The following is a 17161-nucleotide window of genomic DNA, read 5'->3' as shown; positions in this document are numbered from 1 at the left end:
AGCTGATCTCAGACTGGGGTGAAGGTTCACCTTCCAACAGGACAACTACTAAGCACACAGCCAAGACAACGCAGGAGGGGCTTTGGGACAAATAGTTTCACAAATGTGATATCAGTTAATACATCCGCAAACATTTCAAAAACCTGTTTTTGCTTTGTCTTTATGGGGGTATTGAGAGTAGTTTGATGAGGGGGGGGGGGGGGGGGGGGGGGGGACAATTTAATCAATTTTAGAATAAGGCTGTAACGTAGCAAAATGTGGAAAAAGTCAAGGGGTCCGAATACTTTCCGAATCCACTGCATGTCTAGCTATGATATCAGCATAGATCCTATGCCATATCAGGGATGAGTAGCCCTCAGGGGCCTGATTAGTGTCAGTCACACGTTAGCCCAGCCCTAGCCATTACATCTGTTTAAATGTACTACTTTCTAAACAGGACACATTGATCTTTTGATATTTGGAATCAGGTGTGTCCCAACTTGGGCGGAAGTGTGTCGACTCGTCCGTCAGGCCCCCGAAGAGTGGAGCTCCCCTTTCCTGTGCTACTTGATGCAAAAATAATTACAAGGACAAGAAAACAGATGGAAGAAAGTAATCAACCATCATCATTATTAACTGTAATGTGATAACAATGTGAATCCAATGTTGGACAGGATTTTACTCACACCTTACGTTGGCACCTAATACTAATACTGTACTGCTAGCTAGTTATAATTCACACACGCACAAAAATACAAAGACAAAACGCAGAGTCCGTTTCTAAAGAACTATATTCACATAATACTCTTGTTTTACAGAGAACCATATTAAAAGTATAAAATACTTACAAAAATCAGCTGCAATATACATATAAAAATAAGCTATATCTTCGGCAAAAATAGGAAAATGCATACAAAAAAAATAGAAATTTACAAGTAGCCCCTGACACAAACGAGGATGATTTTTTGTTAATCAAATATCCCAACTCAAGAGGCTGTATTGTCATTCATGGGTATGGCAAAAATAATGGCTGCAATGTGTCTTAAGGCAATGATTTCCACTTATATAAAATAAAAGCTGCATGACCAAAGACAAATTCATACATTATCTTCTCTTTTAGCTTGGTTATTGAAATTACAGTGGACTGGATGTTTAATAAAGACAGTGATTTTAGTGTGTAACCTGGTCAAACATGGTAAGGAACCTAAAGGGAGACCATTTTAGAAACGTGATACAAGAATCACTCAAAAGTGTATGTGAGAGATGTGGGGACTAGGTCCCCATTTGTCACTTTACCTTTGAAACCTACCTACATTGGGGGTAATTGCACAACTCTAAACAGAGAAACAGTCTCGTCTCCAAATCAAAGACTACAGACAGTTCAACATATGGGTCCCCACTTAGCAACAAACGGACACTGGCTAACCGAACGAATATGGCCACCACAGTTGAGTTTCTTTAGCTCACCTAGTCATTGGTTTGAGAGTAGAGGAGAAATGGCACAGGTCTGTTTATGAGCAGACCGTGAACAAAAACTCTTGTGTATTACCACAACCCTTTTACATAGGGTGGAATGTATTACTAGGTCACCTCTGCTACGCCGAGCATATATTTGCATTCAAGGCCGCAACTTCAAACAAAGCAGAAGAGGCTGTGTGTGTGTGTGTGTGTGTGTGTGTGTGTGTGTGTGTGTGGAGCGTTCGGTTCACCCTTGATTCAGTGGTTTAGTACTGAGCCACAGGTTCAGTAGTAGTAGAGTTCTCTATACGTCTTCGAGTCCTGGGGGGGAAAAAATTATATACTCCAATAGAAATAATACAGGTTTTGGCCCTGCACACCATCATTACCATCCATTCATTCTCTTAACATTATATACGCCTCATATATACACAGTACACAAAATACTGAGAATTACAGTCTCCTAGCAGTGTCAGAACAGTAACAGAATTCCATTACTAACCCTCGCTGTTCCTGCATTTCATTGCACTTCATTGGCAATTGGCTTGGAACTAATACACCAACTTTCACCCTCTCAACTCGTCGTCTGAAGTCCCAATTGTCTGAAGTGGCTCTCTGTCCTCTCAGTCTTAATCTACTGACCGGAAAAGGTGAACGATCTCATCCAGATCGTCCATCCACTCCTGTGTGCTCTGTCCTTTCAGCAGAGAATCCACCAGGTCACCCTCCCCAGGGAAGCTGGGCAGACTGCTAGCCCCTGATCCAGTGTTGTAGCCAAATGGCAACTGCTGCTGCTGTTGGTTGGCCGTTCTGTTGATCTGGTAGCCCTGCTGGCTACACTGGAGCCCCTGGCTGACCGAACGCCCCCCCTGCAGCTGACTGAAGGCCCCCAAGTCCGGTAACACCCCTTGGCCTTGGGAACCTTGCTGTTGCTGAGTCTGTTGCTGATTGGGTAAGACTTGCCCTAAGGGCTGCTCAAGGGAAACTTGGGGGTTGGCTGCAGTCCTTTGCTGGGCCTGCTGCATCATCTGTTGTTGGGCAGGGTTCATGGCGCCCATTGGCCTGCCATTGGCATTGGCGCCGAAGGGGGTGTTGCCAACAGGCATCTTGTTGGGCATGCGGGTCTGCTGCTGCATGTGGAAGGCGTTGGAATTGACAAAGGAATTGGGCGGCAGACCTCCATTGCTGGAAGGCGTTTGCTGGGCACCCATGGCTTGCTGCATGACCTGGTGCTGCTGCCAGGCTTGGCTCTGGGCACTCTGCATGGTGTTGGGCATAACATTGGGCATGTTGCTACCGGGCATGGAGCCGGGTAGTCTGGCTAACTGCTGCTGCTGTTTCAGCAGGGCGGCGTTGGGTTGGTTTTTGAGGTGCTGCTGTTGGGCTAGCATATTCTGTCTGTAGGGGGCGCCCATGTTGCCTACGGGCTGCCTCTGCATTGAACTTTGCTGGGAGGGGTGCATGTTCATGTTACTGTAGAGTACCTGCTGCTGTAAGGCAGAGTCCATAACGCCCCCGCAAGAGGAGAGGCTCATGTCGGCCTGGCTGGCAGCAGGGAGGGCGCCAGGTGTGGGGCCACCACCTCCCTGTTGGCCCATGGTCATGCCCATCATGCCTTGTTGCGTCTGGGGGAACATTCGCTGAGCTACGGGGGCAGGGCCCCCCAGCGAGCCAACGTTGACCATTGGCTGAGAAGAGCCTGCAGGGAGAAGCGAAGAGTCACAATAAAACAAACAGAAAATTTAACCTTTGAATTATAAAAATGTGTAATCCTTATGGAATATGCAATCTTAATCAATATGCTCATTTTAGAAGACCAAATCTGTCTCTCAATATTCTTAAATGGCTCCATGTCTGCGTCACCATCCTTTCATCAATGCAGATAGCAAATCGACAATGTCTACCACATTATTTTCATGCCATTATAGAATCAAAGGAGGCAAGGAAAACAACCATTGAGACAGCAGTTCTGTCAAAAGACACGGAACAAACTGGCAAATGTATTTAGAGACGAGCGAACACATTAGACACACTATTACTAATTTGCCATTCAAATGATTCACGGTAAGCAACATTTGCACTTGTGAGGTTTATTTGTTTACTGCCAAACAAAGTTGTTCTGTGTGAGTCACATCATTTGAGTAAACCTCCCACACGACCAAACATTTCCAAAGGGTTCCTATTCAATTGAAATGGAAGTGTAAGCACTGGTAGAGTTTGGCTGTGGCTGAGGTGTATACCTGTTCCAAAAATCACCCTCTTATCCCTAACCCAGCATTTCCCAAACTTGGTCTTCAAGACCCCAAGGGGTGCACATTTTGGTTTTTGCCCTAACACTACAAAGCTGATTCAAATCATTAAAGCTTGATGATTAGATTATTTGAATCAGCTGTGTAGTGTTAAGGCAAAAACCAAAATGTGCACCCCTTGGGGTCCTGGATCTTACATCGGTCATGGTCAATTTGTTTTGGGCTATGGCAAGTTACTGGGTTGTGCCCGTTTATTGTGCTGGGTCACAGGAACATTCCAAAACCTCAATGGTTTGAAAGCTAAAGGATAGGGAATGAGTTCACACTTGTTTGGGGCAGGGCTCTCCAATCCTGTCCCTGGAGAGCTACAGTCCAGTAGGTTCACACACCAACCCTAATCTAGGGCACCTGACTGTAATAATTAGCTGGTTGATTAGCTGAATCAGGTTCGTTACAACTGGGGTTTGATTGAAAACCTACTGGAGGGTAGCTCTCCAGCAACAGAGTTGGAGTGCCCAGGTCTGATGGGGCTGGAGGGCCCATGCTACATTAGGGGTAACGGCTGGTGACGTGGGGTCTTATTTACCTGTAAACTGGGCGACCTGCTGCTGCTGGAAGGGGTTGTTCTGTGTTCCAGGTTGCTGGTTCTGTTGGTCCTGGTACTGGGGAGGGGGCCGGGTCAGGTGCCTCTGGAGCTGCTGCTCCTGCTGCAGACGCTGCTTCTCCTGAAACACAGAAACCATAGAGAATGCACATGTCATGCATGCATATACACATGACTGATATTCCTCCCCATACATTCTATTTTAGACAAATCAGAGATAAAAGCACCTACTACGAAACTGCCATAAGCCACTTCTACAAAACAAATCTTATTGGTCACATACACATTATTGCAGGTGTAGCAAAATGCTTGTGTTCCTAGCTCCAACAGTGCAGTTGTATCTAACAAGTCATGCAGACAAATGGTTCCCCCTTGTGTTTATGTTAGAAATTGATACCATGTAGAACACTGCTTACTTGAGGCTATGCAGCACTAGCAAGTCCAGACAGGTAGAATAGACAGATCCTGTATTGACTCAGCATGCTGGTAGTCATAGGAAAAGTTGAAACCAGTTATGTGAATAAGCCACGAAGCCTGTGTTTTACATTTTATTTACCCAAATTATTCATACTAAGTACCCAAGAACCTGCAGTACATGACCCTTGACCCCAGGCATTTACCTGTTGGGCCATGATCTGCTGCTGCCTCTGGCCCAGTATGAACTGTTTCTGCTGCTCTATCAGCTGCTGCTGCTGTTGCTGCTTCAGCGCCGCCGCCACTGCTGCCTGCCCCGACAGGTAGGCAGCGTTGCCATGGTTACTTGCCATGCTATTGCCGGGCCCCCCCGGCTGAGGCGCCATGGCGTTGCCGGGTCCAGGGCCGTGCGTTGTGGTCGGGTATGTGTTCTGCTCCTGCTGAAGGAAAAATGGGGGAAATGTTGTGGTTATTCCCCTAATGTCCACCAGAAGGACAGGGAGTGATTGAGTTGAGTCTGAGGTTAGGCTTTGGGTACAGTCAAACAAGTGGTGGGAATATGTTCAGAAATAACATGGGGAAAATTGGTCCTTTGCATTGGGGATAAACACAATTGGATGTAAAGCAGAGGAAAAAGCATTAAAACCAAAACTCAAGCTTTACCTAAAACACTTGCTAATCAAAATTGTTTATGAAGAATGTGGTTGTGTAACTTCAGTTTGAAAATGTATGGCCTCAAATAAGTTTCACTTGACCAGCTGTTAGTACCACAATTCCATATTTTCAGTGGGTTGTTCCAACTCAAAAAGCACAAGAGGATTTCGACACCCACCGTCTGACTGTTCTGAAACAGTTTGTTAGAAACATAAGATTAGCATTCCTGAAACATTATTTTGTTGAGATATAATTTGATCTGAGAAATTAATCTAATTGATTGTATCCATATAGATGGGTTGGTTGTTTGGCAACTCTATGGCGCCTCAAATCGCCTCAATCCATTGGAGTGATCCATATAGCTCACATAACCGTGGTTACATACGTAACCTTCCTTATATTTCACTATATTGGATCACTCCAACATATTGGTATACCCCTAACACATTTAGTTGGTGCTAGAGGGACCTGGCCAGCCAGCGGCAAAGTCCCAGCGCGGCACCGAGACCGTCAATGTGGAAGGGGGGTCCTGGCACAGTCCCCGGAAGGGGAGGCAATGCCCAGGACCGCTGAACCAACAGCAGAGGGAGGTGGCACATTTAACTAGCAAAGGTGCAAGAGGAAGCCCAGCTGGCCGCAGCACAGATATCAGCAAGGGGCACTCCTCTCAGTAGAGCGCAGGACGCAGCCACACCTCGTGTTGAATGAGCCAGCACTGGCCTGCCAGCCAGGCGGTATGCTATCGTAATCATGTCCATGATCCAGTGATAGAGCCTCGGCTTTGATAACCAAGCCCCCAGGACTCTCTCACCATAGCAGACACAGAGCTGGTCTGTTGTTCTCACTGACTGTGACCACTCCACATAGGCAGCCAGTGCCCGCACAGGGCACTGGCTGCTCTCTCTTATTCTCTCTCTCTCGCTCAGAGGACCTGAGCCCTAGGACCATGCCTCAGGACTACCTGGCATGATGACTCCTTGCTGTCCCCAGTCCACCTGGCCGTGCTGCTGCTCCAGTTTCAACTGTTCTGCCTGCGGCTATGGAACCCTGACCTGTTCACCGGACGTGCTACCTGTTCCAGACCTGCTGTTTTCAACTCTCTAGTGACAGCAGGAGCGGTAGAGATACTCTCAATGATCGGCTATGAAAAGCCAACTGACATTTACTCCTGAGGTGCTGACCTGTTGCACCCTCGACAACTACTGTGACTATTATTATTTGACCATGCTGGTCATTTGAACATCTTGGCCATGTTCTGTTATAATCTCCACCCGGCACAGCCAGAAGAGGCCACCCTTCATAGCCTGGTTCCTCTCTAGGTTTCTTCCTAGGTTTTGGCCTTTCTAGGGAGTTTTTCCTAGACACCGTGCTTCTACACCTGCATTGCTTGCTGTTTGGGGTTTTAGGCTGGGTTTCTGTATAGCACTTTGAGATATCAGCTGATGTAAGAAGGGCTATATAAATACATTTGATTTGAAAGGGAGAGGAACGGAGTCCCCTCTCGCGAGAGAGGAAAAAATACAAGTGGGTTAGCAGCAGCTATATTTAAATAGAGAGAGAGTACTGAGAGGAAGGTGGGGGCTGCTCCTAAAATACACTAGTGAGGACATGAGTGAGGAAGGAGGGAGGGATGTATGAAAGGCTGCTTTGTAATGGCTGTCCCCTCCCCGGTCCCCCCCACCACAACCCATGCCCCCGTGGGAGCCTGCACGCCAGCGCCTTAGCAACCAGCTGCTTGACCCAGACACACACACAGTTCTTTCGAACCATGGGGCCCGTGCCAGACTTGTAAGAACAAAAACTAAGGACAGTGTGTGGGGTTGTGTTTGTTGACTAACATAAAAACCCTTCTAGGGCCTAGAATCACCATCAACTAGGCCTACATGCAGTACGCTTAATCCACGAGGTTGTCAAAAACAATTAGCCGAGGAGGCCTACAACTTCAGTAAGTCATTTAAAATGCAATGAATGCAAGAAATGTACAGTACAATCAGATTATGTGTTGATCATAAGTTACCAAATGTAATGCAATCCATTGGTCTGCGGTTCTTTACGTAAGCGAAAACGTTGAAATCACGAGGTCTTTCTTTGGAGCCGTTCTTTTAAAACTGTAAGGGCAAGCCAGACAACTCCATTGCTCATTTTTAACAAGCCCTTATTGTTTACCATTGTTTTGCTTCGACATGAGACTCCGTCATACACCAGCATTGTAGCACTGGGGGAGTGTGTGAACACAACACGGCCTTGGAAGGTTCTTTATGTCTCAGTTGTAATGCTATTTGCTGATGTCAGTATAAAACATGCGTTGAGCCTTTCCCTTGTTGGGAATGTGGATGGCTCCTACTCTCCCAGTCACACAGTGTGAAATTAATGTTAAGTTTGGGTGATGACCATAACCAAGTCATGTAAGTCCAAGTCCTTCGTATACACTTGTTGACATCTAGCTTAACGGTTATTCAGAATGCCAATATAGCCTAACCCTCTACTGCACATCGTTGCCCTCAAGTAGAGTTGAATATTATCCCCCTGTTCCAACCAGAGAATAAATCACTTCTCCCGGGTAACCCGGTATTTTCAGCCAAACCCGGAAGTGTCATTCAAAAGAACATACATGTCTAGATTTGATTAGAGCGGTATACAAATTCAAATCTGATGCTACCGGAGCCTGATGAGCCACATATTAAATATATTTTATGAGCCCTACATTAACAACATTTAATGAGCCCAAGCCCAAATGATTGTGCCATTATCCAATACATATGATATATGGTACTGCACATTACACACAACAGAAAAACATAAATAGGTAAATAAATTTAACTAGCTCCAGTAGGCTAAATCTTTGTTTTGTGTGAACTGTATTACTGTACTGTATTATACGGACTGGAATTATGCACATTGTTCAAACCATGATACATCAGAAGAGGACATATGGTTCTGGTACAGCACATGCAGCCTACAAAGTTACAAGTATAGGCTAGCAAATTTGATTTTAATTCTGAAAATGGGGCCTATTTGTATAATTAGTAGGCGGGCGCATATATACCTTTCATAATATTTCCCATTATTAGCTTATCATCTCGATCTCCCTCTGTTGGTCCATCCCTTCATCGCCTTCAATTAAATTAAGTTGTCCTCATCATTCTAATGACAGTTGAATAATATAGGACTAGAATTAGACGCAGAAAGCTTACACTTCTCTTCACTAAGATTGAATGGTTATTGGTCTGAATAAATAACTGCCTACCTCCATCATGCGTTCACTCTTCTTTCAAACTACCCGTGAGTTCTATTGGCTGCTATATTTACCATTCAGCAAAAAAGAGCTTGCTTCCCTCTTCAACAGTCTATTGGTATAAGAAATGCAACAACAAAAAATGTCCAAAAAGCTCTTGAAATCTAGCTTTTCCTGCATGGGACTCCAAGCGTTGTGTCACACAACAACTCCACAGACGTCTCAAGTTGAGGGAGCGTGCAATTGGCATGCTCACTGCAAGAATGTCCACCAGAGCTGTTGCCAAAGACTTGAATGTTAATGTTTTATTTTCTACACATGACAATATGTGATGACATGTCTAAACAATCCAATGAGGTGCAGAAGTTATGATGTATCAATTGGGGAGGGACCTTCTTTAAGGAAGCAAAGCAATCTGAGGGCATGGTGTGAATGAAGGGTACAATACATTTAATTATTTTGCATGTTTAAATTTAAAAAAATTCAAGTTATCTGTACTTGTGTAGGAACCTCTAAAGAAGTATACCGATCCTTTTCAGGATAATATCATGCTCAATGAAAAATGTGATGTAAAATAATGGCCTTTTTGTCAACATTTACAGGCAAAGGAGCCTAATCGAGCTGTTAGGATCATACCCTCTGATAAAGAAAATATTGGATTGGTATTTTTGTACCCCCATGGCAAAGCCTGAACATTATGAGAAAGCCTAAAACTTCCCAAAAATAGGATGGAAGATTATTTTTTAATGAAAAACCAGAATGTGTGCAGTAGAGTGCTGATATTGATGTTTCTATTTGGATCCTTGACTCTTATCACTAAGCGTTTGACTCTGCTATAGAAAACATTTTAAGCCAACACCATGGTATCAAAGCAAGTCAAACAGAAATAATGTTTAAAAAATGAGAACTCTTGTGATAATGGCCATGGTGCGTTGTAGAGGATGAGCTGCAGTCTTACCTGGCCGTGGGGTAGGTGTGGTCTGAAGGGCAGGCCTTGCTTCTGTTTCATCTGCTGCTGCTGTCTGATAAGCGATAGCATCACCGCCTTGTTCTGGCTCTGGACACTAGGAGGGCCCCGTGGTGGCCCCTGGGTCGCCACGTCATAGTGGGACAGGGGCATGGTGTTGCTGTAGTTGAGCATGGCAGAGCCCGGGCCCCCAGGGCCTGCTGCTGCAGGGTGGCTGAGCAGGGCCCCTGGTCCTGCGGCAGGGTGGCCCAGCATGTTGGGGTGGGGGCCCCCGGGCTGCAGGTACCCGCCGGCTGCAGCTTTGGGTGAGCCCTTGTTGGGCTGTACGGGTATCATCAGCTGGGGCTTGTTGGGGAAGTCCTGGGGGTATAGGGAGGGGCTAGTGGGCTTCTCCAGGCCGTAGGAGCCCCTTAGGGGGCTGTGAGACGGGGCCGACTGGGGGGGCCAAGAAGGAGGGTGGGATCCAGTTGGGTGGAATTTGGGTGCTTGCTGCGGTTGTTGCTGTTGTTTTTGGTTTTGCTGCGGTTTCTGAGCGTGTTGCTGCTGTTGAAGCTGGGATTGTATCTGCTGGGCTCTCTGTTGATGTGCGGCTAACTGTTGGAGCTGCTGGGCAGGGGACAGGTCTTTGGGGACGGGCCCCGGGGGGAGGTGGTGGTTCTGGGGAGGGAGTTGCCTGGATGGGGGAGGCTGCTGGCTGAGGGGTTGGGACAGGGCCGGGGAGGAGGCAGTGGTGGTAGCCGCTGCCGGTGAGCGCTGCATGGGCGGCCCCGATGACGTGGGCCTAACATGCGGCGAGCCGGTGCCAGAGTCTTGCTCGAAAGCAACGGAGGCCGGGGAGAACTCAGTCTTAATGATGGTCAGGTCTGGAGGCAGGAGGCCTCCCTGTGAGGTTCCCCCTGCCTGCGTTGCTCGCCCAGACTGTGCACCTGTCCCTGGGGTGGGTCCGGCCAGCTCAGGGGAGTCCTTGCGATCCTCGAAGCCATCATTGAGGATGTCCTGGATGTCCTCATAGGCCACAGAGCGGTTGAGCTCCTCCATGAGCTCCATCCACTCCTGCTCGTTGAGGTTGAGGTCAGGGAAGAGGCTGTTGCTGGCTCCGCCACCTGACGGCAGCATGCAGGGCAAGATGTCATCCATGGGCTCCTGCTTCATCTCTTTGAGCAAGAACTCCTGCTCACCTGCGGAGTCCCCACCGGGCTCACCACCAAGCCGGTGGATCCCGTTGGGTATGAGAGAGTCAGCGCCGATGCCGTGCTTGGAGTCCAGAGGCGAGCGCGTGGGGATGCCGCCGTTGGATGGGTCATTGTCCAGGCAGGACTTCTTGGACGGGGGGTAGCCATCGCTGAAGCCGTTGACTTGAACAGGGGAGCTAGCGCTCTCCAGCTTCCTCTTCACCGACTCCTGCAACTAGAGCAAACAACGACACAACATTAGTATCATACAATCAACATGCATGCTGAATACTACCACACTGCTTGACTGAGATCGTCGCCAGAGGCCAAGTTTAATCAATAAAGTGGAGATAAAGCTAAGATATAAATACCTGGGTGAACACATGAAGATATGCTTAATGGTCCTGGAACATCACTAGTGTTGCAAGGTATACCAAAACTAAAAATCTAGAATTTTTTGGGTACTGTAAAGTGTGTGTCACGGGGCGGCAGGTAACCTAGTGGTTAGAGCATTGGACTAGTAACCGAAAGGTTGCAAGATCGAATCCCCTAGCTGACAATGTAAAAATCTGTTGTTTTGCCCCTGAACAAGGCAGTTAACCCACTGTTCCTAGGCCATCTAACTTGCCTAGTTAAATAGAAGGTAAAAAAAAATATATAAATTATAATCTACTGATCGAGAGGATCAAGTCCGTCAGCGCAGCCAATGTCCCCTTAGCTATAGCACACCGTGCCTGCACCACTTACTCATTGGTAGCTCTAGCCTATCCCGAGGAACCACTGCACTCGCTCGGAGTCTGGGCTGCATCACCAATTATGCTGTACAGACGTTAACCCACTTGAATAATGCAACACAGCATAAATGTTGAAACTTAATTGTCGTTTGCAACACAGGCTAGAACACTTTACAATGCGGGGGGAAACAACAAGGTGAGAATTCCACTACACTCGCAATAACATCTGCTAAATATGTGCATGCGACCAATAAAATGTGATTAGATTTGAACGCAAGAAGATACCGGTAGCTTCCACCTCTGCAGGCTAACTTTCCTTGCTAGCTTACAGCTGAAGCTAACATAAATTCACTACTCTAGTACCTTGTTGGTGATAACGCAAACTATTTCTGATTTCAAAGCTGATTGAATGAATAAAGTTTTTGGTGACACCTAGTCGCCCCAACTTACATATCTCCCAGTTAAGATAATATTTGCTCAAGTCTCGAACTATGTTAATGATAAAGGGTTTTCAAGAGACAGCAGTTTTATAAAAGAGACGTTAAGGTTCCTTCTTTGCAAATGTTGATCAGCAAAATAAAGTAAGTCATGAAGGGAAAGAGAGACCCCCTTAATCCAAACAGAGTTGCCCTGGAGCATAGATTGGGCTGCATCACAGCCTGGTACGGCAACACCACAAGGCGCTTCAGAGAGTGATATGTGCAGCTAATAGTTTGTTATTTAACCTTTATTTAACTAGGCAAGTCAGTTAAGAACAAATTCTTATTTAAAATGACGGCCAACCGGGAAAGTGGGTTAACTGCTTTGTTCAGGGGCAGAACGATAGATTTTTACCTTGTCAGCCCGGGGATTCGATCCAGCAACCTTTCGGTTACTGGCCCAACGCTCAAACTACTAGGCTACCTGCTGCCCCACATCAGTGTTGTAATGATTCTCTTATTTGGTTACATATGTTCCTACTGTCAATTCTGTCCAGTCATTCTTTATGTTGTTAACACTTTTAATAAAATTTATTTTCTGTACAAAAGTATTGTTTTTCTTACATTCAGATTCCAGGTAGAATTTTATTGTAAAGTTACAGCATCATCCTGGCACCAGAGTTGCCAGCTTAATACTTTAATTTTGCTTTACTGTACCATTTTCCTTACTGTAAAACATTACAGCATCCCTGTAAATTTACAGCAAGGTGCTCTAATGTCTTTACAGTAAGAAAATAGTACTGTAAAACATTACAGCATCTCTGCTGTAAAGCAAAATTACATTATTAAGTTCGCGACTGTGGTTCCCCAGTATAATGCTGTAAATTTACAGGGAAAATGTAATGCGTTTTTTTGCGGGGGGGGGGGGGGGGGGGACGACACAGTCGGTGTCTCAACTTAATGCTGAGAGTTGGAATACACAAGGAGCAATTTCAAAATCTGGTTGTGTATCAGTTTCTCTTGTCAGTCAAATCAGCCCATGGCAGCCAACATTTTTTAGATTGGCAAATTAGTCTAGTCATCTATCTAAACTTGTAGTAATCATGATCAAATTAACGACTGGGGGGATCCCAATGATTTCGCTCCATCCTATGGCAAATGAGTAGAATTGAAGGAAATTTGCCGTAAAACCACAAATTTCTCTCTGCCCATGGCTAAAGGTGTAGAACTGCAGCGCCGTTAAACAAAATTTAACTTAGGGCCGGCTCTGACTGCATGTGGTATACAGACACAAGCCAATGAGGCCCAACCCTAAAGTTACCCATCTCTTTTTTAGCGCAACACTGCCACTGAAATCATAGGCCACACGCTGATCTGGCATCGTCTAACACCCTCACACACCCGGAGGAGAGAAAGGGAGAGAGAAGCTAGTCTAGTGACTCATTCCAGTGCTTTATGAACCTGAAAAACTGGTCCGTCTTCCCCCTGCTCCCCTCCGACCCCCCCTCACCCCACCTTCTTCTGAGCAACCACCACCACCACCACCAACCTGAATCCACATGAAACTAATTAGCATGTGTATAGGCGGAGTAGGACATACAACAAAAGAGCTAGCGCCAGGGCCATGGAGGGGAGCATGCTGAATTACAAACACCGGGGCCAGCACTGACAGCGTGCCCATTTTGCCTTTGAAGTCACCGGCATGGCCACAATGGGCCTCCCTGGATTGTGCAGGTGCGGAACAGAGCGGCGAGCCTGTCTAACTAAGGGCTGGGGGGGGGCATTTATAGTACAAGCGTTTAACCTCATACTGACTGGCCAGGCTGGAGCGGAGCCCTGTTAATAGGTTACTGACAGACTGACAGGCTAGTTGGCTTGCTAGCATCGTGCCACGAGCAGGCTAGTTAGCACTGGGAATTTAGACATGTTTTAGTAATTGACATGATGCCTAGGTTATGATGTGCATCAGCAAAAGAGTCAAGTTCCGCCCAGTGGCTTGATACACACCCCAGTGGAAGCGCTCAAATATGGCATTATATGGCATCCGGAATGGGCACTGAGAGCAATGATGAGCCAGAGGCTCAGAGCAGTGGGCGGAGTTGGATTTAATACCCCCGAGTCATCATTCAGAGGCTTGTCATTGTCCTATTGCAGCTGTGGCCCAAATGGTGGGTAGCGGCCAATTTCTACTGGGCCGTGACTGAGGCCTGGGTTGTGGCTTAAAAACAGTACTTGTTTCTCAGAGACTGAAGAGGTCACAGAGGCAAAATGCTTCAGGTGGGGTCATTACACCCACTTACATGTACAGCGCTGTGAAAATATTTGGCTCCTTCCTAATTCTCTACTTTCGCATATTGTTTTATACGGAATGTTATCAGATCTTAAACCAAAACCTAGTATTAGATAAAGGGAACCTGAGTGAACAATTAAATACTTTTCATTTTTTCATAAACAAATGTGCTGCAACACCCACTACCCCTGTGTGAAAAACAGTGGCACTTTAAGCTGCAATGACTCCAACCAAACGCTTCCTTTAGTTGTTGATCAGTCTCTTACATCGCTGTAGAGGAATTTTGGCCCACTATTCCATGCAGAACTACTAACTCAGCGACAATTTGTGGGTTTTCAAGCATGAACTGATCATTTCAAGTCCCGCCACAACATCTCAATTGAGATTAGGTCTGGACTTTGACTAGGCCTTTCAAAACTTAATGTGTTGCTTTTTAGCCATTTTCATGTAGATTTGATTGTGTTTTGGATCACCGTCTCGCTGCATGACCCAGCGCGCTTCAGCTGACAGACCAATGGCCTGACATACTCCTGTAGAATTCTCTGATAATAGAAGGAACCATTAATTCTGCTCTTTAAGGCAAGTCGTCCAGGTACTGAGGCAGCAAAGCATCACACAACCACTACCATGCTTGACCGTTGGCTTCTTACTGTGGAATGTAGGGTTTGGTTTTCACCAGGCATAATGTAACCCATGTCATCCAAAAAGTTCCACTTTTTAATCATCTGTCCATAGGACATTCTTCCAAGAGTCTTGATCATCCAGGTGCTATTTTTGGTAAACTTTTTGGATGACATAGGTCCCATTATGTCAGGCAAAAGCCAAACACAAAATTCTCAATTTCCACAACACAAGGCTGGAAGTGAGTGGTAAATTAACAAAAAGGCAGCTGGTAAGATGCCTAATGTAATACAAATGGTTAATTTTCACTTTTATCATTGGCTAGCGTTTCCCTCGAGTAAAAATTATGCCAGTGATCATTCCAAAAGGGTCAATGGAGGCAACTTGAGCAAACAGATATTTACCCACAAAATCTGCGTTGCAGAAAACTCAGAAGCAATCACGGAATTAAAGCGTAATTCAAGTATGTACATTTAAAAAAAAAAAAAAAAGTATTGACATTAAGTAGGAAATCAACAAAATGTGTTGAACTTTAGAACATATATTACATTTGCCCAAGTTAATCATAAAGACATGAACAAAATCCATCAGTACTTCGTAATTTCCAGCAACTTTCTGAAACGACACGGTCTGTGTATGTACAGTACCAGTCAAAAGTTTGGATACACCTACTCATTCAAGGGTTTTTCTTCATTTTTACTATTTTCTACATTGTAGGATAATAGTGAAGATATCAAAACTTAATAACACTTATGAAATCATGTAGTAACCGAAAGTGTTATTTTGATTTGTTTATTTTATACTTGAGATTCTTCAAAGTAGCCACCCTTTGCCTTCATGACAGCTTTGCACACTCTTGGCATTCTCTCAACCAGCTTCACGAGGTAGTCACCTGGAATGCATTACAATTAACAGGTGTGCTTCGTTAAAAAGTTAACTTGTGGAATTTCTTTCCTTAAACACTTTTTTTGGTTACTACATGATTCCATGTGTGTTATTTCATAGTTCATGTCTTCACTATAATTCTACAATGTAGAAAATATAAAAAATAAAGGAAACCCCTGGAATGAGCAGGTGTATCCAAACTTGACTGGTACTGTATATATTTTTGTTAAATAAAACGTAACATTTGGAATTTGCGGGTAAAAATGACCTGATTTTAAAGGGCTCCGCATGCGTCAGCATGCTTCAGTTTGTCTGGCGCCAAGCCTAATGAGTGTGCTCCCTTAAAAGACCTTCGCTTGAAAAATGAGGACATAGTACTGTTTGTCCATTTTGAGCCACTGTAGCCAGTATACACATCAAAATAGTCTGAATTAATCCAACTCAAGAAGGCTGTCATAAATGTATGTTTTTGCTTAGGAGATCTTAGTCGTGCAATTTCACATCAAACTAATATGTTTGGTGCCAAATTAGTCAATGAAAAAAGTAGTCTCGTTGAATCACAAAAAATGACTATTGAAGAATCTCTACTGTTGACCAATCACCGACGAGGGGGGGGGGGGGGGGGGGGGGGGGGTCTAGACTTCGGCTTAGTGATGCACCGATATGACATTTTTGGCCGCTACCGATATCCGATATTTTCCTTGCCAAAAAAAAAACTACTGATAACCAATATTTACATTTTTTGCGGACTTTTCAGCATTCTAGTACAGTTAAATAGTTAACACACACAGCAGCCTAAGGCACTGCATCTCAGTGAAAGAGGCGTCACTACAGTCCCTTGTTCGAATCCAGGCTGTATCACATCCGGCCGTGATTGGGAGTCCCATGGGGCGGCGCACAAATGGCCTAGCGTTGTCCGGGTTTGGCCGGGGAAGGCAGTCACTGTAAATAAGAATTTGTTCTTAGCTGACTTGCCTAGTTAAATAAAGGTTACACACCACACTGACCAACAAGTTATTTTGTTGGCATTTACATATGTCCCCATTACCAGTAAATCATAATTAAAACCTATTTCTTTCACTTATTTGCTGTGCTGTTTCGTTGTTCATTTGTTCAGTCGTTTCATTTTCAACCAGGATTTCTATGGGACGCCGTCTGGGTCTTGGAGTGTCAAAACAAATAATAAAATAACACTATTTCAAGTGTCAAATAAGATTGTTGACCTGAATATGACTGCACGTCACATAATTTAACACGTTCATATATTTTTGTACATAGTGTAATCGATGTGTAATAACTATCACTGGTATTTCATATGTCACGACGATTCATTGATACGTATGCTATGATGCTGGTAAAATTGTCTCGCGCACATACAGTGCTGGTCATAAAAAAAAAACTAGCTAGCTCACGGATGTAAACAATGTTCTTCCCCAAAAACATAGCAAAACGACAATCTGTTTCAATAGCTATATAGTTA

The 17161-nt window shown here is 45.1% G+C and overlaps 1 protein-coding gene across 3 annotated transcripts in view; it reads right to left on the bottom strand.

Moving 5' to 3' along the window:
- Window positions 1–752: 752 nt before the first annotated feature.
- maml1 (mastermind-like transcriptional coactivator 1) overlaps window positions 753–17161 on the bottom strand; it is a 29921-nt gene continuing 13512 nt past the window's right edge. The window contains exons 2-5 of one of the 3 annotated variants that reach the window (XM_029770814.1): window positions 9552–10967; window positions 4911–5141; window positions 4273–4411; window positions 753–3136 (exon numbers count right to left, since the gene is read on the bottom strand). In XM_029770814.1, coding sequence (XP_029626674.1) covers window positions 2067–3136; window positions 4273–4411; window positions 4911–5141; window positions 9552–10967 — 2856 coding nt within the window. In that variant the 3' untranslated portion in view covers window positions 753–2066. Of the gene's footprint in view, window positions 3137–4272; window positions 4412–4910; window positions 5145–9551; window positions 10968–17161 lie in introns of all 3 variants that reach the window. The other 2 variants (XM_029770815.1, XM_029770813.1) reach the window with 2 other exon arrangements.

Source organism: Salmo trutta, chromosome 13 (assembly GCF_901001165.1).
Source record: "Salmo trutta chromosome 13, fSalTru1.1, whole genome shotgun sequence".
In the NCBI taxonomy this organism is placed as follows: domain Eukaryota; kingdom Metazoa; phylum Chordata; class Actinopteri; order Salmoniformes; family Salmonidae; genus Salmo; species Salmo trutta.
The sequence above is the reverse complement of the archived record's forward strand: the minus strand, read 5'-3'. Positions and strand labels throughout refer to the sequence as shown.